This window comes from Manis pentadactyla, chromosome X (assembly GCF_030020395.1).
Source record: "Manis pentadactyla isolate mManPen7 chromosome X, mManPen7.hap1, whole genome shotgun sequence".
Lineage (NCBI taxonomy): Eukaryota > Metazoa > Chordata > Mammalia > Pholidota > Manidae > Manis > Manis pentadactyla.
In genome coordinates, this window is record NC_080038.1 from 146,599,882 (window position 1) to 146,621,932 (window position 22,051).

General features: G+C 36.2%; 1 protein-coding gene across 1 annotated transcript in view; it reads right to left on the reverse strand.

Moving 5' to 3' along the window:
• Positions 1–670: 670 nt before the first annotated feature.
• Positions 671–22,051, reverse strand: part of LOC118931279 (phosphatidylinositol-binding clathrin assembly protein-like) — a 34,068-nt gene continuing 12,687 nt past the window's right edge. Inside the window, exons 9-15 of the mRNA XM_036923567.2 lie at positions 20,713–20,792; positions 19,928–20,004; positions 17,938–18,033; positions 17,798–17,828; positions 14,920–15,046; positions 7,609–7,716; positions 671–1,495 (exon numbers count right to left, since the gene is read on the reverse strand). Of these exons, the coding sequence (XP_036779462.2) occupies positions 1,481–1,495; positions 7,609–7,716; positions 14,920–15,046; positions 17,798–17,828; positions 17,938–18,033; positions 19,928–20,004; positions 20,713–20,792 (534 nt within the window). The 3' untranslated portion in view covers positions 671–1,480. The remainder of the gene's footprint in view (positions 1,496–7,608; positions 7,717–14,919; positions 15,047–17,797; positions 17,829–17,937; positions 18,034–19,927; positions 20,005–20,712; positions 20,793–22,051) is intronic.

Genomic DNA, 22,051 nt, shown 5'->3' on the forward strand with positions numbered 1-22,051 from the left:
TTACAGTGCTCCAGTTCTGTCACACAAGGGCCACTACAGAAAATGGGGAGTGAGTAGATTGTGAGAGGTGGCCTGTGGGTAAAACTCTCTCCTGGCCTTAGTGCATCTGCATATCAAAAGGTGTTTCCAAGGGGTGGAGACAAGTAGTCCATCTCCACATCAATAGGTAATTGATTACAAGAGGGTGGGAAGAAATTATTTGCATACTATGTCTAACAATTAATATTCAGAGTATATAAAGAACTACAAATCAATAAAGAAAAACATTAAAATGAACGAAATAGTTGGACACTTCACACACAAAAAATATTGAAATAGCCAGTAAGTATGTGAAAAGTTGCTTAGTCATCAGGAAAATGTAAGTTAAACCACAATGTTACATTACTACAAACCCACTAGAATGGCCAAATTTTAAAATACTGACAGCAGTAATTGTTGGTCAGAGTTTGGAGAACCTGGAATTCTCATATATTGTCAATGGGATAAAGTGGTACGTTTGGTATTGGAAAACTTGGCAGTTTTAATTTTAGACAAATACCTACTCCACGACCCAGCCATTCTACCCCTAAATATGTACCAAAAGATATATCCACAATTTATCCACAAAGAGACTCATGAAAGAATGTTTATAGACCTTATAAGTGTATATCAATTTATAATTTAAAAACAATGAACATGAAGAAATATACTTACAGATAAATAAAAACTGAGTTTATCACCAGCATAACTATACTAAATGAACTTCTAAAAGATGTACTTCAGGAAGAGAGAAATGATTCCAATACAAGAAGGGATGGTGAAGAGAAGGGAATACTTCCAAACTCATTCTATGAAGCCAGCATCAAAGACAGTACAAAAAAAGAAAATTACAGGCCAGTATCCCTAATGAACATATATGCATGAGTCCTCACAAAATATTAGCAAACAGAATTCAAAAGTACATCAAAAGGATCATTCATCATGACAAAGTAGGGTGTATCCGAGGGATGCAAGAGGCAAAGATGGTACAACATTCGAAAATCCATCAACATCATCCACCACTTTAACAAAAAGGACAGAAGCCACATGATCATCTCAATAGATGCCAAAAAAGCATCTGACAAAATTCAACATCCACTCTTGAGAAAAACTCTCAACAAAATGTGTCTAGAGGGTACGTACCTCAACATAAAAAGGCCATATACAATAACTCTGTAGCTAGCACACTCAATGGTGAAAAGCTTTTCCTCTAAGATCAGGAACAAGACAGGGATGCCCACTCTCCCCAGTGTTATTCAACATAGTACTGGAGGTCCTAGCCACGGCAATTAGACAACACAAAGAGATAAAAGGCATCCAGATTGGCAAGGAAGAGTTAAACTGTCCCTGAATGCACAAATGAATGTTTATTCCACTTGGAAGATGTAGATGAGTTGGTGCAGGCTGTTGACAGCATCATTTTTTTTCACATATGGATGTGAATCTTTTTGCTTGGGTACTTCTATATGGATTGTGTCTGCATGAAAGAAAGATAGATTTATAAATCTTTCATTATTTCTATATATTTTTCTTAATGGTTATAAAATACAAATATTTTTACACAAAATTCTGGTCAGTCTTTTCATTTTCTAATATCTGAAACTTTGTCACGCCTCCTAAAGCAAACATTCATGTCTGTTTCAGGGCTCAACATAGTGGCAGAACACTGAAGGAAGAAACCTTGTAAAGACTCCTAGAAAAGAATACTCTGAGGCAATGAACATTTGCATCATGACATTCTCCACATGCTTCCACATTACCACTGCTTGCTTCCACTTCGATGCTCAAGTTGTTTTCTCTGCCTGTAATGCCAAACTTTTATCATCTGTACATCCCTAGTTAAAATCCTCCTTATCATTTGATACTTCCTACCCTGAAACCTTCCATTCCTGAATTAATTATTCCCTTCTTTGACCTCCCATGGTACTTTGTACATTCCTATCAGTTATATCTTTCTCTGTTATATCCTTTTCTCTACTCTTTTGACTAGCTATTAACGTGTAAATTTTAGCATTCAGCTTAGGTATCACTTCTCTGGGAAGTTGTTCCTGAAACCTCCAGGCTGAGTTACCCTCATCTCCAGCAGTAGAGGACCACGTCTCCACAGTTCTATGTCTTTTAAAAAAAATTTTGGTATCATTAATCTACAATTACATGAGGAACATTATGTTTACTAGACTCCCCCCTTCACCAAGTCCCCCCCCCACATACCCCATTACTCATTGTCCATCAGCATAGTAAGATGCTGTAAAATTACTACTTGTCTTCTCTGTGTTGCACAGCCCTCCCCGTGACCCCCAACCAACATTATACATCCTAATCGTAAGGCCCCCTTTCTTCTTCCCCCCTTCTCCCTCCCTTCCCACCCATCCTCCCCAGTCCCTTTCCTTTGGTAACTGTTAGTCCCTTCTTGGGTTCTGTGACTCTGCTGCTGTTTTGTTCCTTCAGTTTTTTCTTTGTTCTTATATTCCACAGATAAGTGAAATCATTTGGTGCTTGTCTTTCTCCACCTGGCTTATTTCACTGAGCATAATACCCTCTAGCTCCATCCATGTTGTTGCAAATGGTAGGATTTGTTTTCTTCTTATGGCTGAATAATATTCCATTGTGTATATGTACCACCTCTTCTTTATCCATTCATCTACTGATGGACACTTAGGTTGCTTCCATTTCTTGGCTATTGTAAATAGTGCTGCAATAAACATAGGGGTGCATCTGTCTTTTTCAAATTGGGCTGCTGCATTCTTAGGGTAAATTCCTAGAAGTGGGATTCCTCGGTCAAATGGGATGTGTATTTTGAGATTTTTGAGGAACCTCCATACTGCTTTCCACAATGGTTGAACTAATTTACATTCCCACCAGCAGTGTAGGAGGGTTCCCCTTTCTCCACAACCTCGCCAACATTTGTTGTTGTTTGTCTTTTGGATGGTGGCGATCCTTATGAGTGTGAGGTGATATCTCATTGTGGTTTTAATTTGAATTTCTCTGATGACTAGCAATGTGGAGCATCTTTTCATGTGCCTGTTGGCCACCTGAATTTCTTCTTTGGAGAACTGTTCAGCTCCTCTGTCCATTTTTTAATTGGATTGTTCGCTTTTTGTTTGTTGAGGTGTGTGAGCTCTTTATATATTTTGGATGTCAACCCTTTATTGGATCTGTCATTTATGAGTATACTGTCCCATACTGTAGGATGCTTTTTTGTTCTATTGATGGTGTCCTTTGCTGTACAGAAACTTTTCAGCTAGATATAGTCCCACTTGTTAATTTTTGCTTTTGTTTCCCTTGCCCGGGGAGATATGTTCATGAACAAGTCGCTCATGTTTATGTCCAAGAAATTTTTGCCTGTTTTTTTCTAAGAGTTTTATGGTTTCATGACTTACATTCAGGTCTTTGATCCACTTCAAATTTACTTTTGTGTATGGGGTTAGACAATGATCCAGTTTCTAACTGGATTCTCTTACATGTAGCTGTCCAATTTTGCCAACACCAGCTGTTGAAGAGGCTGTCATTTCCCCATTGTATGTCATGGCTCCTTTATCGTATATTAATTGACCATATATGTTTGGGTTAATGTCTGGAGTCTCTATTCTGTTCCATTGGTCTGTGGCTCTGTTCTTGTGTCAGTACCAAATTGTCTTGAGTACTGTGGCTTTGTAGTAGAGCTTGAAGTTGGGGGGCGAGATCCCTCCCACTTTATTCTTCCTTCTCAGGATTGCTTTGGCTATTTGGGGTCTTAGGTGGTTCCATATGAATTTTAGAACTATTTGTTTTAGTTCATTGAAGAATGCTGTTGGTAATTTGATAGGGATTGCATCGAATCTGTATATTGCTTTGGGCAGGATGGCCATTTTGATGATATTAACTCTTCCTAGCCAGGAGCATGGGATGAGGTTCCATTTGTTAGTGTCCTCTTTAATTTCTCTTAGGAATGTCTTATAGTGTTTGGGGTATAGGTCTTTGGCTTCCCTGGTTAAGTTTATTCCTAGGTATTTTATTCTTTTTGATGCAATTGTGAATGGAATTATTTTCCTGATTTCTCTTTCTATTAGTTCATTGTTAGTGTATAGGAAAGCCTCAGATTTCTGTGTATTAATTTTGTATCCTGCAACTTTGCTGTATTCTGATATCAGTTCTAGTAGTTTTGGAGTGGAGTCTTTAGGGTTTTTTATGTACAATATCATGTCATCTGCAAATAGTGACATTTTAACTTCTTCTTTACCAATCTGGATTCCGTGTATTTCTTTGTTTTGTCTAATTGCCGTGGCTAGGACCTCCAGTACTATGTTGAATAACAGTGGGGAGAGTGGGCATTCCTGTCTTGTTCCCAATCTTAGAGGAAATGCTTACAGCTTCTCGCTGTTCAGTATGATGTTGGCTGTGGGTTTTTCATATATGGCCTTTATTATATTGAGGTACTTGCCCTCTATACCCATTTTCCTGAGAGTTTTTATCATGAATGGATGTTGAATTTTGTTGAATGCATTTTCAGCATCTATGGATATGATCATGTGGTTTTTGTCCTTCTTTTCGTTTATGTGGTGGATGATGTTGATGGATTTTAGAATGTTGTACCATCCTTGCATTCCTGAGATGAATCCTACTTGATCATGGTGTATGATCCTCTTGATGCATTTTTTTTTGAGAAGGCATCTCTCATATTTATTGATCATATGGTTGTTAACAACAATAAAATTCTGTATAGGGGACTCAATGTACAATCATTAATCAACCCCAAGCCTAATTCTCAACAGTCTCCAATCTTCTGAAGCATAACAAACAAGTTTTTACATGGTGAACAAGTTCTTACATAGTGAATAAGTTCTTACACGGTGAACAGTGCAAGGGCAGTCATCACAGAAACTTTCGGTTTTGATCACGCAACTCTTGATGCATTTTTGAATTTGGTTCGCTAATATTTTTTTGAGTATTTTTGCATCTACGTTCATCAGGGATATTGGTCTGTAATTTTCTTTTTTGGTGAGGTCTTTGCCTGGTTTTAGTATGAGGGTGATGCTGGCTTCATAGAATGAGTCTGGAAGTATTTCCTCTTCTTCTATTTTTGGAAAACTTTAAGGAGAATGGGTATTATATCTTCTCTGTATGTCTGATAAAACTCCATGGTAAATCCATCTGGCCTGGGAGTTTTGCTCTTGGGTAGTTTTTTGATTACCTCTTCAATTTATTTGCTGGTAATTGGTCTGTTTAGATTTTCTGTTTCTTCCTGGGTCAGTCTTGGAAGGTTGTATTTTTCTAGGAAGTTGTCCATTTCTCCTAGGTTTCCCAGCTTGTTAGCATATAGGTTTTCATAGTATTCTCTAATAATTCTTTGTATTTCTGTTGGGTCTGTCGTGATTTTTCCTTTCTCATTTCTAATTCTGTTGATGTGTGTAGATTCTCATTTTCTTTTTATAAGTCTGGCTAGTGGCTTATCTATTTTGTTTATTTTATCAAAGAACCAGCTCTTGGTTTCATTGATTTTTTTCTATTGTTTTATTCTTCTCAATTTTATTTATTTCTTCTCTGATCTTTATGATGTCCGTCTTTCTGCTGACTTTGGGCCTCATTTGTTCTTCTTTTGCCAGTTTCAATAATTGTGTTTTTAGGCTATTCATTTCGATTGTTCTTCCTACTTTAAATAGGCCTGGATTGCTATATACTTTCACTGCGTCCCACAGAAGCTGGGGCTTTGTGCTGTTGTTGTCATTTGTTTCCATATACTGCTTGATCTCTATTTTGATTTGGTCGTTGATCTATTGATTATTTAGGAGCATGTTGTTAAGCCTCCATGTGTTTGGGAGCCTTTTTGCTTTCTTTGTACAATTTATTTCTAGTTTTATACCCCGTGGTCTGAGAAGTTGGTTGGTAGAATTTCAATCTGTTTGAATTTACTGAGGCTCTTTTTGTGGCCTAGTATGTGGCCCATTCTGGAGAATGTTCCATGTGCACTTGAGAAGAATGTGTATCCTATTGCTTTTGGGTATAGAGTTCTGTAGATGTCTATTTGGTCCATCTGTTCTAGTGTGTTGTTCAGTGCCTCTGTGTGTGTCCTTACTTATTTTCTGTCTGGTGGATCTGTCCTTTGAGTGAGTGGTGTGTTGAAGTCTCCTAAAATGAATGCATTGCATTCTATTTCCTCCTTTACTTCTGTTAGTATTTGTTTCACATATGCTGGTGCTCCTGTGTTGGGTGTATATATATTTATAATGGTTATATCCTCTTGTTGGACTGAGCCCTTTATCATTATGTAATGTCCTTCTTTATCTCATTACTTTCTTTGTTTTGAAGTCTATTTTGTCTGATATTAGTACTGCAACACCTGATTTTTTGTCCCTGTTATTTGTATGAAATATCTTTTTCCATCCCTTGACTTTTAGTCTGTGCATGTCTTTGGGTTTGAGGTGAGTCTCTTGTAAGCAGCATAGAGATGGGTCTTGCTTTTTTATCCATTCTCTTACTCTGTGTCTTTTGATTGGTGCATTCAGTCCATTTACATTTATGGTAATTATTGAAAGATAGGTACTTATTGCCATTGCAGGCTTTAAGTTTGTGGTTACCAAAGGTTCAAGGTTAGCTTCTTTACTATATTACTGTTCAACTTAACTCACTTATTGAGCTGTTATAATCACAGTCTCATGATTCTTATTTCTGTCCCTTCTTATTCCTCCTCCTCCATTCTTTGTATGTTGTGTTTTATTTTGTGTTCTTTTCTGTTTCGTTTAACTGCTTTTGTGGGTACTTGATTTTATTTTTTGGTTTTAGTTAGTATTTAGTTGGTCTGCTTTCTTTGCTGTGATTTTATTTTCTCTGGTGACATCTGTTTAGTCTTAGGAATGCTCCCATCTAGAGCAGTCCCTGTAAGATACCCTGTAGAGGTGGTTTGTGGGAGGCAGATTCCCTCAACTTTTGCTTATCTGGGAATTGTTTAATCCCTCCTTCATATTTAAATGATATTCGTGCTGGATACAGTATTCTTGGTTCAAAGCCCTTCCGTTTCATTGCATTAAATATATCATGCCATTCTCTTCTGGCCTGTAAGGTTTCTGTTGAGAAGTCTGATGATAGCCTGATGGGTTTTCCTTTGTAGGTGACCTTTTTCCTCTCTCTAGCTGCCTTTAAAACTCTGTCCTTGTCCTTGATCTTTGCTGGGTATTTAGCAGTCCTGGGCTCCCTCTCCCTCCCTGCTCCGACTCCTGTCCTCCCGCTGGGGTGCTGGGGTAGTGGTGTTGCTCGGGTCCCGCCAGGCCGTGGCTTGTATCTTACCCCCTTCGCAAGGCGCTGGGTTCTTGCAGATGTAGATGTAGCCTGGCTGTTGTTCTGTATCTTCTGGTCCCTCTTTTAGGAATAGTTGTATTTGTTGTATTTTCAAAGATATATGTTTTTGGGAGGAGATTTCCGCTGTCCTACTCATGCCGCCATCTTGGCTCCTACCCCCCATGTCTTTTTACAATGCTGGAAATGTTACAATTAGTTTTTCTTCTATGAGATAACAACAGTGGGCAAAATATGTATATATTGTAAGACTCTACTGGTTTTGCCTCCACAGACTGCACATGTCTACCAAGGTCCTGAGGAACAACAGCTCAAACATACCTTATTTCTTGTGAAGGGAGTGGAAAGATTGCTGGTCTTTAAGCCTGGTTGGGTATAAAACATGGGTTGAGGAACCATTACAGAAGGAGCTCCAGTTGGAGGTGGTACCTATGAATTTGAAAGAAGAAAACAAAACTATTTTTTCCAGAAAAAAGTGAAAACTTCATTGGTATTTAATTGCTCTCTTAATGCAATAGTACTAAGAGGACAAGTAGCCCCTCTAGACTTAATATTACATTTAACAAACATCAACTGAAAGGAAATCTGAATGCCAGGTACAAAAAAAGAAGAGAAAAATAGATCTGTGAACGGCTGCTAGTAATAAATTGTGATGGAGGAACATGAAAAGAATACTTCTTAAAAACCAAGTTTTATTTAACTGCCAATAAGGCCTACAAAGGACTCTTTATGAGAAATGGAGATCCTGTACCTCAAGGTCAGTAACTCCCATGGGAAATCTGTAGGTAGACATGGAACATGTTCAATATAGAATGTATGTATCTTTGATGAAATACTTCAGTACATGTATGTGATTTGAGAGGACTTTTTAAAGGTTAAATGTGAAGTATATGTAGGAATTTTCCTGGTGAAAGGAGTAAGAGAAGGGCAGGCACACCAGGTTAAGGCAGTGAGCAGAACCCTATGTACGGAGATATAATTTGACATATGTATACACATTTTGAAACATGAAAGAAGAAAATTTCATGAAGAACAAATATAAAGAGGTTATACAGACCCATTAGATAAAGACTTGACCACCTCCCCTCCCTGTTTAAAACGCTTAAGTGGATCCTGACTGTAGAAGTGCAAACTCCTTAGCATGACTTACCAAGCCAACTGCTTCTTGAACTTTATCTACTTCACTTTTCCCTCCCAAGTTGAGGCAATATGGACTGTACTCAAGGACAACTGGATAAATTAGAAACTGTTCAAATGACTTACATCTAAAGGCTAATCATTAATGTGTTGATCTGCTGAGAGGTTTCTAAGTCCTTTAAAGTCATCTTTATCCAAGTTAACAATGGAAGTGTAAAGGACATGCTCACTGAGCATGTGAATAACATATATATTGCAAAGGATAGTGAATATATTAAATAGAATCAGAAACATTAATGCTTTTGACAGGCTAGAGATAGGGTCCCAATTGAATAAGATGAAGTGTAACAGAGATAACTATTAGGCTTTGTATTTGGATGTTAAAAAACACCCATGGGATTATTTTTAACCCCCACAGGGGGAAAAATGAATGAAAGAGAAGTGAAAAAGACTAACAGAATTTTAGTTGATAGTAAGGTTAAGTTTTAAGGTTAAGGTTAGATTTTCCTGTCCTTCCTACTGTTTTAAACCCATGCAAGCAATTTAAAAGCAGCTCCCAGCTATCTTCAGTACAGGACTGCCGACTCTACAGGACTAACCGAAGGGTACTAAGAATTCCAACCTTATAATCCAGTGCTGCTCAGAAATCACCAAAATTGCTTTTTCCCAAGGATAGAGACCTTGGTCCACTCCCACGATGCCATCAGATACTGCACCCTGGAATAGCCCCATGTGCTGACCAGATTGAGTGCTCTGACCTTTTAGGGAATCTAGGTGTTATACTAATAACAGATGCCCTCTGGTTAAATGATGCCTAACCTTGAATCTGTCACACTCCCTTTGGGACTTGGGACACTGACAGCCCATGTTTCCCGGTGGAATAATATCTCAGCTCTACTTCATTCCCTTATATTCCTATTAAGTCAACTTCCTCTAGGCTTGGGTCCACACTTACTTTGAGCATACTGGCACACATAGCATCATATAATACTCTAATCCTCTTTTGGGGATTAACTGGGAAACACAGTTCATTATTAAAGAGGTTGCACAGAGAAGCCCAAAAAGAAGATAGAAAACAGGTGGGAGGTAGGAGGAAAACTAAGAGAGTATGGTGTTTCCCAACCCATGAGAAGCAGTCCTCTTCCCCCACTGGCCACTCCCTTTCTACCTCCTTTGCATATCATTCTGGGGAGAGGAAATGGTGAGTGTGAAAGCCCTGGAATGATGTGCCACATGGACTGTTCCCTCTTCTCTTTCAGTTTCCTGCTCAAGACTGAGTCACATTCTCAAAAAGAGTTCACTGACCAGCCTTTTTAAAACGGAAACCTACCCTAATACCATTAATTCTTCTTCCCTGCTTTTTCTCCATAGCACTTGTCACCTTATTCATCTCTGTTTGTGCCTGTCTCCATGTATGTCCCACAAGGGCATGGATTTTTGTTTCTTTTGATTGTTACTATATTCTCAGCTCCTAAAACAGCACCTGGAACATAGCAGATGCTTAATGAATATGTGCTGACTGAGTGATAGGAGAGAAGAGTTGAGTAAGGTAAGGACAGAGAAGTAATTTTTAGATTGACCTTCATGTCACGAATTTAACCAGAAGAGTGGGAGGCTACCTGGTATGCTCAAAGAACAACAGGCAAGCACAATTTCTCAAATGAACTAAGAAAGGCAAGAGTGCCAGGAGATGAGCGCAGAGGGGTAGCATGGAGGACCCTGCCCTTTACTCCATCAGAAATGAGAGTCAGTTGCAGCAGCGTGGCATTGCTTACATTATCGGCCAATCATTCTGGCTGCATTGTGGAGAAGACTGACTATAGGATACAAGGGCTGAGGATACGTTTTGAAAATAAAGCCAATACCATTTGCTCATGAATTGGATATGGAATAAAAGAGAGGCATCAAGGAGGACTCCAAGACTTCTGGCCTAAACAACCAGAAAGATGGAGTTGCCATCAGCTGTGATTGGGAAGGTTGTGGTTAGAACAGCTTTGGGGAGATCAAGATTCAGTTTTGGACATGTGAAGTTTAAGATGCCTATTATACATCCAAGTAAAGATGTTAGTTAGGCAGTTGGATATATAAATCTGGGTATCAGGGAAGAACTCTAGGCTGGCAATACAAGTTTGGTAGTCTTCAGTATATAAATCATATTTAAAGCCATTATTTAGATGGAATCACCAAGTGAGTGAGTGTCAATAGAAAACGTACTCCAAGACTGACCCCAGGGCACTCCAATATTTGGTGTTGGGAAAGAGGAGATTGAGAAGGAACAATGAAGTTAAGTGCAAAACGTGATTCAAGGAGAAGGGAGCGGTCAGTTGTATCGAACGTCACTGATTAGACATGATGTGGACTGAGGTGTGACCAGGGAATACGGTAATATGGGGGTTACTTGTGACTAAGATAAGAACAATGGGGGCAGGCAGAATTCTTATTGGAATAGGTTCAAGAGAGAATGAGATAAAAGATACTACCGAATTGTACTATATTAATATGTGGAATATCACTGAGGCATTATAATTAACTATAATAATTATATCCAGATAGATCTCAAAAATCTAAGTACAAAATGATACCAATTATAATCAGTAAGGAAATAAATCTATCCCTAGAAAAATAAAGGTAAAACTAATTAGAAAAAGACTTTTAAAAATTAGTTAAGGGAATCACTAGATACAAAAGGTGTGCAAGAAGACATCATATACATAAGTGTATATGATGGATGGGGAGTTAAAAATGTAGCACTGCTGGAATATGTTTGAACTTAAGCAGTCATCAACTTAACAGAGAGTGCTATATATGTAAGATGTCATGTATAAACTACATGGTAACCACAAACCAAAAACCTACCATAGATACACAAAAAAATAAAGAGAAAGGAATTCAACCATAACACTAAAGGAAGTCATCATGCACGAGAAAGGATCATGGAAGAATGACAAAACAATCAGAATACATTTAACAAAATGGCACTAAGTACATTCCTATCAAAAATTGCTTTAAATGTAAATGGACTAATGCTCCAGTCAAAAGACATTCCTCAATAGAACGGAAATGATATCAGAAGGAAACTTAGAATATAAAAAATGAAGGAAAATAAAGGGACCTATGTAGTGCTCATATCTCTACAACAAATGGCAGGGGGCAAACAGAAAACAAATAATAAAATGGTAGATCCAACTACAAACACATTGATGATGAAATTAAATGCAATGGTCTAAACATACCAAGAGTTTGTCAGAGTGGACTTAAAAAGTAACCCAACTATACACTACAGACAAGAAAGTTACATCAAATACAATTATATAGGATGGAGGAAAGATATGAAAACAGTAATCGAAGGAAAGCTACTACAGTGATATCAAAGTAGACTTCAAAGCAAGGAAATTACCAGGGATAAAATGGAACATTATATACTGATAAGAGGATCAATCACCAAGAAAACATAATAATCCTTAATGTGTATGCACCAAATAGCTGAGCTTCAAATTACATGAAGCAAAAACTGGCCAGACTGAAAGGAGAACTGGAAAAATCCATAAATATAGCTGGGGATATAAGGTAATTGACAGAATGACTACATAAAAAATCAGCAAAGATATAAGAACCAAACAACAAACACAATCAACCAAAAGGATCTAATTGACATTTATAGAATATTCCACTCAACAAGAGCAGAATGCACTTGTTTTCAAGTACTCAAGGAACATTCACTGAGGTAGACCATATCCTGGGTCATGAATCAAAACTCAACAAATTTCAAATACTTTAAAGCATACAAAATACTTTCTCCAACCACAAAGGAATTAAACTAGAAATAAATAATGATGGATAACAAAAAAATCTTCCAACACTTAGAAATTAACACACCTCTAAATAACCTATGAGTCAAAGAAAATCAGAAAATCCACTGAACTGGACAAAAATTAAAATATAATAAAATGTGTGACTTACATCTAAAACAGGGATTAGGGGGAATTTTATAGCATTAAACAGTTACATGGCAAAATAAGAAAAGTATCAAATAAAAAATCTAAACTTCTACGTCAAGAAAGTAGGAGAGCAAAATGAACCCAAATCAAGCAGGAGGAAGGAAATAACAAGGATAAGAGCAGAAATCAATACAATAAAAAATAGCAAGTCAATAGAGAGAATTCAGTGGAACTAAAGGTTGAGTCTTTGACAAGACCAATAACTCTCCAGGCAAAATTGACAAAGAGAAGGAACACATACCACCAATATCAAAAATAAAAGAGTGGAATAATTAGCGCTCACAATATCGGGGGGTCACAGGAAGGCAGTACAGCGTGGAGAAGACAAGTATTGACTCTGTGGCATCTTACTACGCTGATGGACAGTGACTGCAATGGGGTGTGGGGGCACTTGATAGTATGGGTGAATGTTGAAACCACGATGTTGCTCATGTGAAACCTTCATAAGGTTGTATATCAATGATACCTCAATGAAAAAATATGCGTGCTCACAGACAAGACAAGTAATGACTGTATATAGCGTCTTACTATGTTGATAGATAATGACTGCAATGGGGTGTGGGGGGGGACTTGACAATATGGGTGAATGTTGAAACCATAATGTTGCTCATGTGAAACCTTCATAAGACTGTATATCAATTATACTTTAATTAAAAAAAAAAGTAAGAGAATAGTGCCATCACCTAACTTAGCACTTACCAACTCATCACTGGTCTTATCTTACGTAAGTTTTAGATGATGTAATCATATTTGTGTGTTTTTTAAACATACCTTGCTTTTGCCAATAAAATGCCTTTTTGTTTTAAAAAAAATGAAAAGTAAAAAATAAATAAAAGAGTAGAGATTACCACAGATTTTGTAGACAGTTAAAGGAAAATAAGGGGGATAGGTGAAAGAGGTGAAGGGGGAAAAATTAGAGTGTTTGCTATCTTGACCTGGGTCATGGTTACATGAGTGTATACACATGTTAAAATTCATCAAGCTGCACACTAAGATTTTGCAGTTTATTTAAGGACCTCCATAAAAAAGTAAAGAACAAAACATTAAAAAAAGGAAAAGAAGAGAATACTATCAATAGCTGTATGAACATAAGTTTGACCCAAACTATAATGTTGTTTCAATATTTCATCCTTTTTACTCAAACCCGAAACTTCCTTGTTATACTCCGTCTAGGTTCTTAGTCATCTAAGTTGCCATATGTTATTCTCAAACCTACTGCAGGAGTGCAACCAGTACACCTTTCTCCAGTACATTCTGAAATTATTTATTCCTGCTTTCCAAATTCCATCAAAATTCTCATTCCTAGAATGCACTGAAGCTGCATATTAGGGATACAAAATAACTATGTACTCACTAGTTAATATGTAGTTATACCATTGGACCTACGAAGTTTTAAAGCAAAACCATACAAAAACAGCACAGGTCTACATCTTTTATGTTAAGTCCTTGGGGCCAAATGTGTTTTGGAAATCAGAATGTTTTGTATTTTAGAAAGATAATTTAGAAATCACACACAGATCATATCAGTAACACCCCTAGGTGCTGGAATATGTTGCAAACATAACAGAAGACTTGTTTTACAGAGCTTTTTGAATTTTAGAATTGCAGGTAATTTATTGGAAACCTATATTTCAACTTTCAATCAATTAGCAACTTCTATGAATTCTATCTGTATATGTCTCTCCTAAACCTCCTTCTTTCAATCTACTTGCCACCATTCTAGCACTCCAGACCAGGCCACTCTAGATCTCTTGCCTGGATGACTTCGAAATACTTCTAAGTGCTTTCTGCAATCTGTGTCTTATTTCCCTACTATTCACATTCCACACTCCTCCCAGACTAATCTTTCAAAAATGTAAAAGTGATTGTGTTATAGCTTTGGCTCCCCACTGCTTATAATACAAAGCCCAAACTCCCATACAAGTTCTAATAAGATCTGGTCTCCATTAAATGCTCTAGCTTTATCTCTTATTGCACCCATCAGACATTATGCAATAGCTATGTTAAACTACTTACAATTCAGTTTCCGGCCTTTGCCTACACTGTTCCCTCTGCTTAGAATGCCCCATTTGCCAACCAAGGACTGTCAATTCACGTCATTTCCTTTTACCTCATGTTCAGCTCCTTTATGAAATTAACCAACACACCCTCTAAAGTATTCCACTGTAGCACTTATAATATTCAATGCCTCTAGTTGATGCTCCTTTCAGCATTGTGCCTGATACCTAGTAGGTGCTCAATAATTGTGCAACAAAATAGTGGAAGTATAGATTCTGTGATGGGGAGAAAACTAGACCTTATAGAAAGTCCTGAATTTGAATTTTTACATTTTAATTTATGTAACAGCTTAATATGTCTATAACAATTGTTAGCAAAATACATTAAAACTGATTAAAAAGAAAACATTTCTTGCTCTATTTCCTAAATACAAATCTCTATGTTATATGTATATACCAAAAAGTAAAAAAAAAAAGCGATAATACATCAGAATTGTTACCATGTGGAGCACAGAAGGAAGAGAAGCAGGCTTCCAGATGGCTGATGTGCAGGTGCGGGTATTCAACTGCTGATTTATTCCACCAGAGATTTCCATCTTTGAAGGCTGACACCACTGTATGTCAGATCTAAAATGGGATTTATAAATCAGCCTGTTCTGGAGAATGACAAATCTACCATTTAAACATCTGGTCAAGATATAGCCTTTGAGACAATGTTTATGCTAGTAACAGGTAAGACATAATAGGAAGGAATCACAAAACAAAGCCCAAAAAATAACCACTCGCTCTTTTCTGTATGAAATTAAGTTATCTCACAAAACTAAATATTTCAGCTTAGTTTTGATAATGCCAAATTTAAATTCCTCACTAACAAAGTTTGAGAGTTCATAGAAAGAAATGAGTGGCAACAGTTTCCCATAAGAAAACAAACTTGAATAAATACAGTGTATTCTAAACTATTTTAAGAGTTTATCTAGAGGGAAAAGAAAACTAGTATTCTTCATGGTGGTGGGTCAAAAGGGCACTATGGTTCTTGTCTCTAAAAGTTCATATTTATTCTGTATTCATCATTTGACTTACCTGAATTGAATTTATATATAGGTGATACAGACTTAAAAAAGTCAGAGTGCTAAAAGGTCTAAAATCAAAGATCTCAGTTACCACTTCCCCTTCCCAAAAGTAGTCCACTCTTTTCCTTATGGTATTTAATTTCATAATCCTAAATATGTTTATGCTACTATATCATCATTTATAAATTTTAGACATTATTCAAGTCCTCTGGAAGATTTAGCACTCTCACACTATACCCTACTTACCCTCCAACCTCTCATCATCTTTGAAATATAGTTTATACACACACACACACACACACACACAGCCAGTGCTGGCATTCAAATCCCACTGCAGCCATTTAGTAACTGTATAAGGATGGCAAGTTATAGAATCTCTGCATCTCAGTTTTCTCATATGTAAAATGTGGATTTGCTGCATTCAATCAACAGATATCCAACAAATATCCATTAAATACCCACTAGATGCCTGGGGCTTGGAATATATATAAAACACATGAAAATATCTGCCTTCATGGAGCCTATGATCTAGTGGAAATAATATCTACCTCAAGTAGGATTAAATGAGTTATTATGTGTAAAATGCTTAGAATGAACAGTATCTTGCTCAGAGTAAACAATAAATACACATATCAAATAATCTGTCATTTTAATTTTTTCCTGGAGACATCTGTCCTGGAGCTCTATGTCCTTCTGTTCTGATCTAAACTGGCTGCTCTCTAGGCCTGCTATACAAATGTCACCCTGAGACTTCCACCATTGTTATCTTAGGAATTCCCTTCACCTCTCACTTAAGTAGAACTGTATGTTTCCCTGACTCCCATGTGTTCAACCTTTCCAATACTAGGATGTTTTCAAAGTTCAATTCTGGACCTACAACTTTTATCCTCTATTCTCCACTAAGATAAGTAAATGAAGTCTTAAGGCTTTAACCACCACATTGATTCACAAACTTTTATCTCCAGCTCTAATACCTAATATATAGCTCTAATACCAGACTCTATATCTAGTATTGGTAATATCCATATCTACCTGCTTATCTAATACTTCTACATTTTCTTTTCTGTTTAATTCAGAGGAGCTTATTTTATTGGGTTTTACAAAGAAATAAATTTTATCTTCCTAATATATTTTTTGTTATTTTATATCTATTTTCTTAAGATAAAAACTAAATTCTTAATGTTTCCTTTTTTAACAATGATGAATTTTTTCTGAGTGTAGCTTTCCCAGTGCCCCATTAGCTTTGGTATGAAGTTCTCTTTTTCATTACCTTGAGATAGTTGATAACTTTCCTTTGAATTTCCTCCTTGCCAAAAGGATTATATTTTCAATTTGTAAGTAGTTGAGATTTTCAATGGTCAACTTTTTATTAGTTAGCTCTAACTTTGTTAGATTATGAGACAATGCAACCTATAAAATACTTCAGCTTTTTGTTAAGGTTTTCTTTGTGATTGCTTTGAAGAAAATGAGAAAATGAACATTCTATGTGTGTACACTCAGTTTTATTTATCATGTATTATTTAAATTCCTCTATGTCCTTACGTATGTTTGTCTACTAGATCCATCCAAAAATGAAAGAGGTGGTTTAGAATCACCCATTATAACTGTATCTTTATTAAGCTATCCATGTACTTCTAATAATTTTTGCTTTATGTTTTAGCTTTGTGCATACACTAGTAAGACCACTATATCTCCATGAACGGTGCCTTTTATCATGATACTATACCTGTCCCTATTCTGTTTAATGCTTTTAACCCATACATTCTAAGTTATTTGTTGTCTATATTATCACTTCTGCCTTCCTTTCGTTTCCATTGGCCTGGATTTTTTTGTTGTGTGTTTGTTTTGGCTGAAATGCAGTGATTCACTCACTGAAGTAACACTGATTATCTTAAGATGTTGAAGAGCTCCAACTGGTAGTTTTATTGTCTCTGTTTAATAAAATACAGTCTACATCATAAAGTAAGAAAAAAAACAAGAATACAAAGAACTATGAGGAATGCCAATATTTAAGACGTTCTTAGGAAAAGAAGATCCTTCAAATGAACTGTGAAGGGATTGTCAGAAGGGTAGGGGGAGAACCATGTAATACAGCATATTTTAACTAAGAACTTTACCTACAAAAATTTGGATAGTATATAAAAAACAAATTTTCTACTTTTATTATTTAAGTAAAATATTCACATTAGAGTTTTATAACAAATGATTCCTATATCTAATTTTAAAATAATTATTTTATATTTGTTACTCCCATGAGTATCCTTCTCTAAAATGTATTTACTGGCTTTTTTAAATAATAAAAACTTACTTGTTGACAAGGCTTTCTCCAAAGTTACGATCTGTTTCATGAAACAAACACAAATTTTACATTATTTTTGTATAAATACTTTTTCTTAAAATGCATTTAAAAACATACATCTAAAATATTATTTTTAAATAGGTGCTTACTTTCTACAAGGCTGGCAGGTGAGCCATCTGGGTTGTTTGCTACAATTGTTTCAGCAGGTTTGAGGGCTTGTGAAGGTAATGTTGGTTGTGATGTAACTTGAAGGGAAAATAATCTGAAAATAAGTGACAGACTTAGACGGAAACTTAAGCCAAGTTTATGTTAATATTGTAATAACATTATATGTAACATCCCATTACAAACTAACAGGACCTCACATTATTAGGTTACTGAGTATAAACAAAGTCATGTTAAATTATTCACAAATTTTAATTGAGCACTTATGTGGTAGACACTGTACTAGGTCTAAGTTACTATAGTCTAAGTTACAAAGATACAGCGGAATAAAAAAGATTAAAACCTCTGCCTTCATGTAGCTTACATTCTATAACCCAGGCAAACAAAGCACAGAATATGTTAGATCACGATAAGTGCTATGGACAAAATATCAGGGAGAGAGGTATATGTTGGTGGATGAGAGGCCATTTAAATTTTAGATGAGAAAGGCTCACTACTTTTAAGTAAAAGCCTGAAGGATGTGAGTGAGAGAACCATGCAGATCCGGCAGAAGGAACAACACAAGCAGAAGGCCCTGAGGAAGGAGTATGTTTGGCATGTTTGAAGAACAGTGAGGCCAACGTGTCTGCAGTCAAAGTAACCAATGGACTCAGAAAGGCAGTGGAGAGCCTTGTAAAGAATTGTAAGGACTTTAGTTTTTATTGTAAGCCATCATTCCAGGCCAACTATTTGCCATTAACTGAGATGGGGAAAACCATAGAAAAAGCAGGTTTACGGTGGAGTATCAGAAACTTAGTTTTAGACCTAAATGAGTTTTGGGACTCTATTAAATATTCACATGAAATCACTGAATAGCCTCTGAGCCTGGATGAGGTCATCTAGGAAATGAGTAGGTAGAGATACAGAAGAGACACAGTGTCCTGTAATATCTGTTGTAAGCACTGATTCCCAGACCACAGGGACTCAGAAAAGTAGTCATTCATTTGGAAATGAAGCAATAGTTTTGATCAAACTCACCCATTGAAAATGCAGAAGGTGTGTCCATTGAGAATATGTGCACAAAAGAAAAAGAAAAACATTTAAAACAGGTAAATCTTAAGTCTTCAAGTTAAAATAAGAACTTTAATTTAAATACATATAAACTCTAAGAAAATATAGCTCATTATTACATGGATTTGTCTTTTAAAAACAGAATATGGCCAGTTATGAGCAGTTGTGTGCCAGTAAGTGTGTAACAACCAGCTCTCCATAAAAAACAAAAGGCCTCTTTTATAATGCTTGTTCATCTCTGTGGTATAAATACTTCCATCATGGCTAATATCAGGTTACCAATGTGACATCAATCAGCTTGCAAAATTCCTGAAAATTTAGCAATGGGCTTTTAAGCTGGTATGAGCTAAAGACATAAAAAGGTATTGCACTGTATGTATGTATGTGTTTCTTCATAAAATTCATCTTTAAATCAGCAATTATTTACAAATTATAACAAAAGTTACAAAATGGTATATAGTGAAGACTCTCCTACCCACCCCTTTCCATGAACCACCGAATTCTTGGAGGCAGTATATTTTATTCAGTTCTTGTATATCCTTCCAGAAATATTAAGAAATTAAATAAATATATATACTTTCTGTTTTCCATTTTTAAAAACAAAGTTGGTAGCATGCTATATTTTGTTTCACATTTGCTTATTTTCCACTTAACAATACATCTTGAAATGATCATTCCATTTCAGTACAGAAAAACAAGCCCCTTACTAATAGTCAGTTTGCTATTACAATGTTTTAATGGATAGCCTTGGTCATATATCATTTCCCAACTGTGAATGTATGTGTTGGATAAATGCCCAGAAATGAAACTGCTTCAGGAAGAGACAGCAGACATAGCAGTCAGTTAAGTAGCTAAGAAGAATGAAGTATTCTATATACTGTCCTCAATTATTACTTACATAATCATATAATGGAGTTACATTACCTGCAGACGAAGGTCTGCTTGCTGAAGCTTTTACAAATGGATTATTTGGGATGGAGCGCATCAATGCATACTGGAGACTTAAGAGATCACAAGAAAGGTGAGGCACAGTGGAGAACAGAATCACATATATATCCTACCCAACTGAGCCTACATTTCTTTAAGTCATCCGTCTATTATCCAACTATCACTCCATCCATCCAACTAAGTATTAACTATACGTTTATCTGTGATAAAGAGGTAATTAAAAAATAGTCAACAGAGTTGTTGCCTAGTAGAAGGTGATAATATATATCAATTATAATCAATAAAACCTAAAATGCAGAATGAATAAATATTATATGATCTTCTTAGAAAATTCTGAATACTGAAAAGTACAAAAAAGAAAACTGAAATCAATCATGATTTTTCCACTGAGAAATAGCTGATGTGAAGATTTTAAAGCAAAATACCTCAACATTTATATTATTCAACTTGTATGTATATGCATATATACAGGAGTACATGTATGTGTATATGTGTATACTCACACACACATCTTGAGTGCTACTAGAGTAAAATAATATGTAAAAGATGATTCCTTTGGGGAGCCTATCATCCTTGTGGAGAGTATAGAATCCTAAAAAAGACTGAAAAACCCTATTCCATATTATAATTTAAAATCACTGCATAGTATTCCATCATATTCAAAGCCTATAATTTATTTAGTCACTCCCATTTTGTTAAAATGAGGGAAATTATACAGAGGGGAACAAAATTAGCCTATATTAAGACATTTATTAACTTACCTGTAAGGAGGTAAAATGTCATTTTTCTTTTCCAGAGAAGCTAAATGTTGTTTTAGTGCTTCAAGTAAACTGTGGGGTGCCTAAAAATAGTTATTATGAAAGTTACTTTCTGATAGTTCTTAGCAAATTCATAATCTCCTACATCATAAAAAGGTTTTGAACAAAAATTAAGATGCTATATAGCAAATGCATTAAAGCTAAATAATTACAAGTGGATTCATTATTAAAAGCAGGATCTTGGCATCAAATCAGATTTCCAAACAATGCTTTTATAGACATTTTTGAAAACAACACCAAAAAAAGCCTCTTCAAATGCTCAAAGAACTGCTAAAATAGCTATCATCTATTCCCTTTGGAGAAGATGACATTGGGCTCAAAATGATTATTTGCGGTTCCTTCATGAGTCACCAGGTCACTAAATAAATTTAAGTAACATATTAAGCCTAATGGAAAGAGGGACAGGGGGATTGAAGGAAACAGAGAGAGACAACAAAAAAGGGATAAAGAATTTCACTCATATGAGCAAATTCAATCATGATCTCTGGTCTCTGCTGAAATGTCACTTCCTCAACAGGGATTTCTTGACTACATTCATAAAATAGTGCCTAACAGCCTCTTTACCATCACTATGTTTTATTTTTCTTCATGGCACTTCATTGAAATCATAAGTTTCTTTCATTGTATGTTTATTGCCTGTTATGTTCACTGATGAATCTTAAGTGCTTGCCACATAGTAATTAATACTGGCTGAATATATGGATGCATCCTTTCATTCTCCATTCCCATTAAAAGTGGAGAAAGTGGGCTTCTTACATAGGTAATTCCCCATCACAGTTCTAAACATCCCACCATCTCTTTCCTGATCTAATCACCCAATCTTTAAGAAAGATTTATTGATAAACTACTATATAGTAGGTACCAGGGATACAGCCATAAGCAAAAATAACCTGGTCCTAGGCTTCATGACCTGGGAAGCTCCAGTGTATAGATCTGGGGGAGGAAAGACATCAAATAATCACAAGAATAAATGTAAAATAAAAAAGTTTTTAAAGTACTATGAAAGAGAGGTACATGATACTCTGATAGTGTTTAAGCAGGGAAATCTGACCAAGTCAGGGAAGTCAGGGGGGCAAGCCCTCCTGAAGAAAGTAACAGGTAAGCTGAGGTCTGCAGCATATTCAGGAGATAAGTAGGACAGTAGGAGAGGAACGAGCACTGCAGGCAGGAGAGCATGTGGCAAAGTCCTGGGAAGAGCATACGGCACGGACCAGGAATAAAGATGTTGCTTGAGCACAGAGAGCAAAGGGGAGTGTGTGCAAGATGAAGCTGGAGAGTAGGC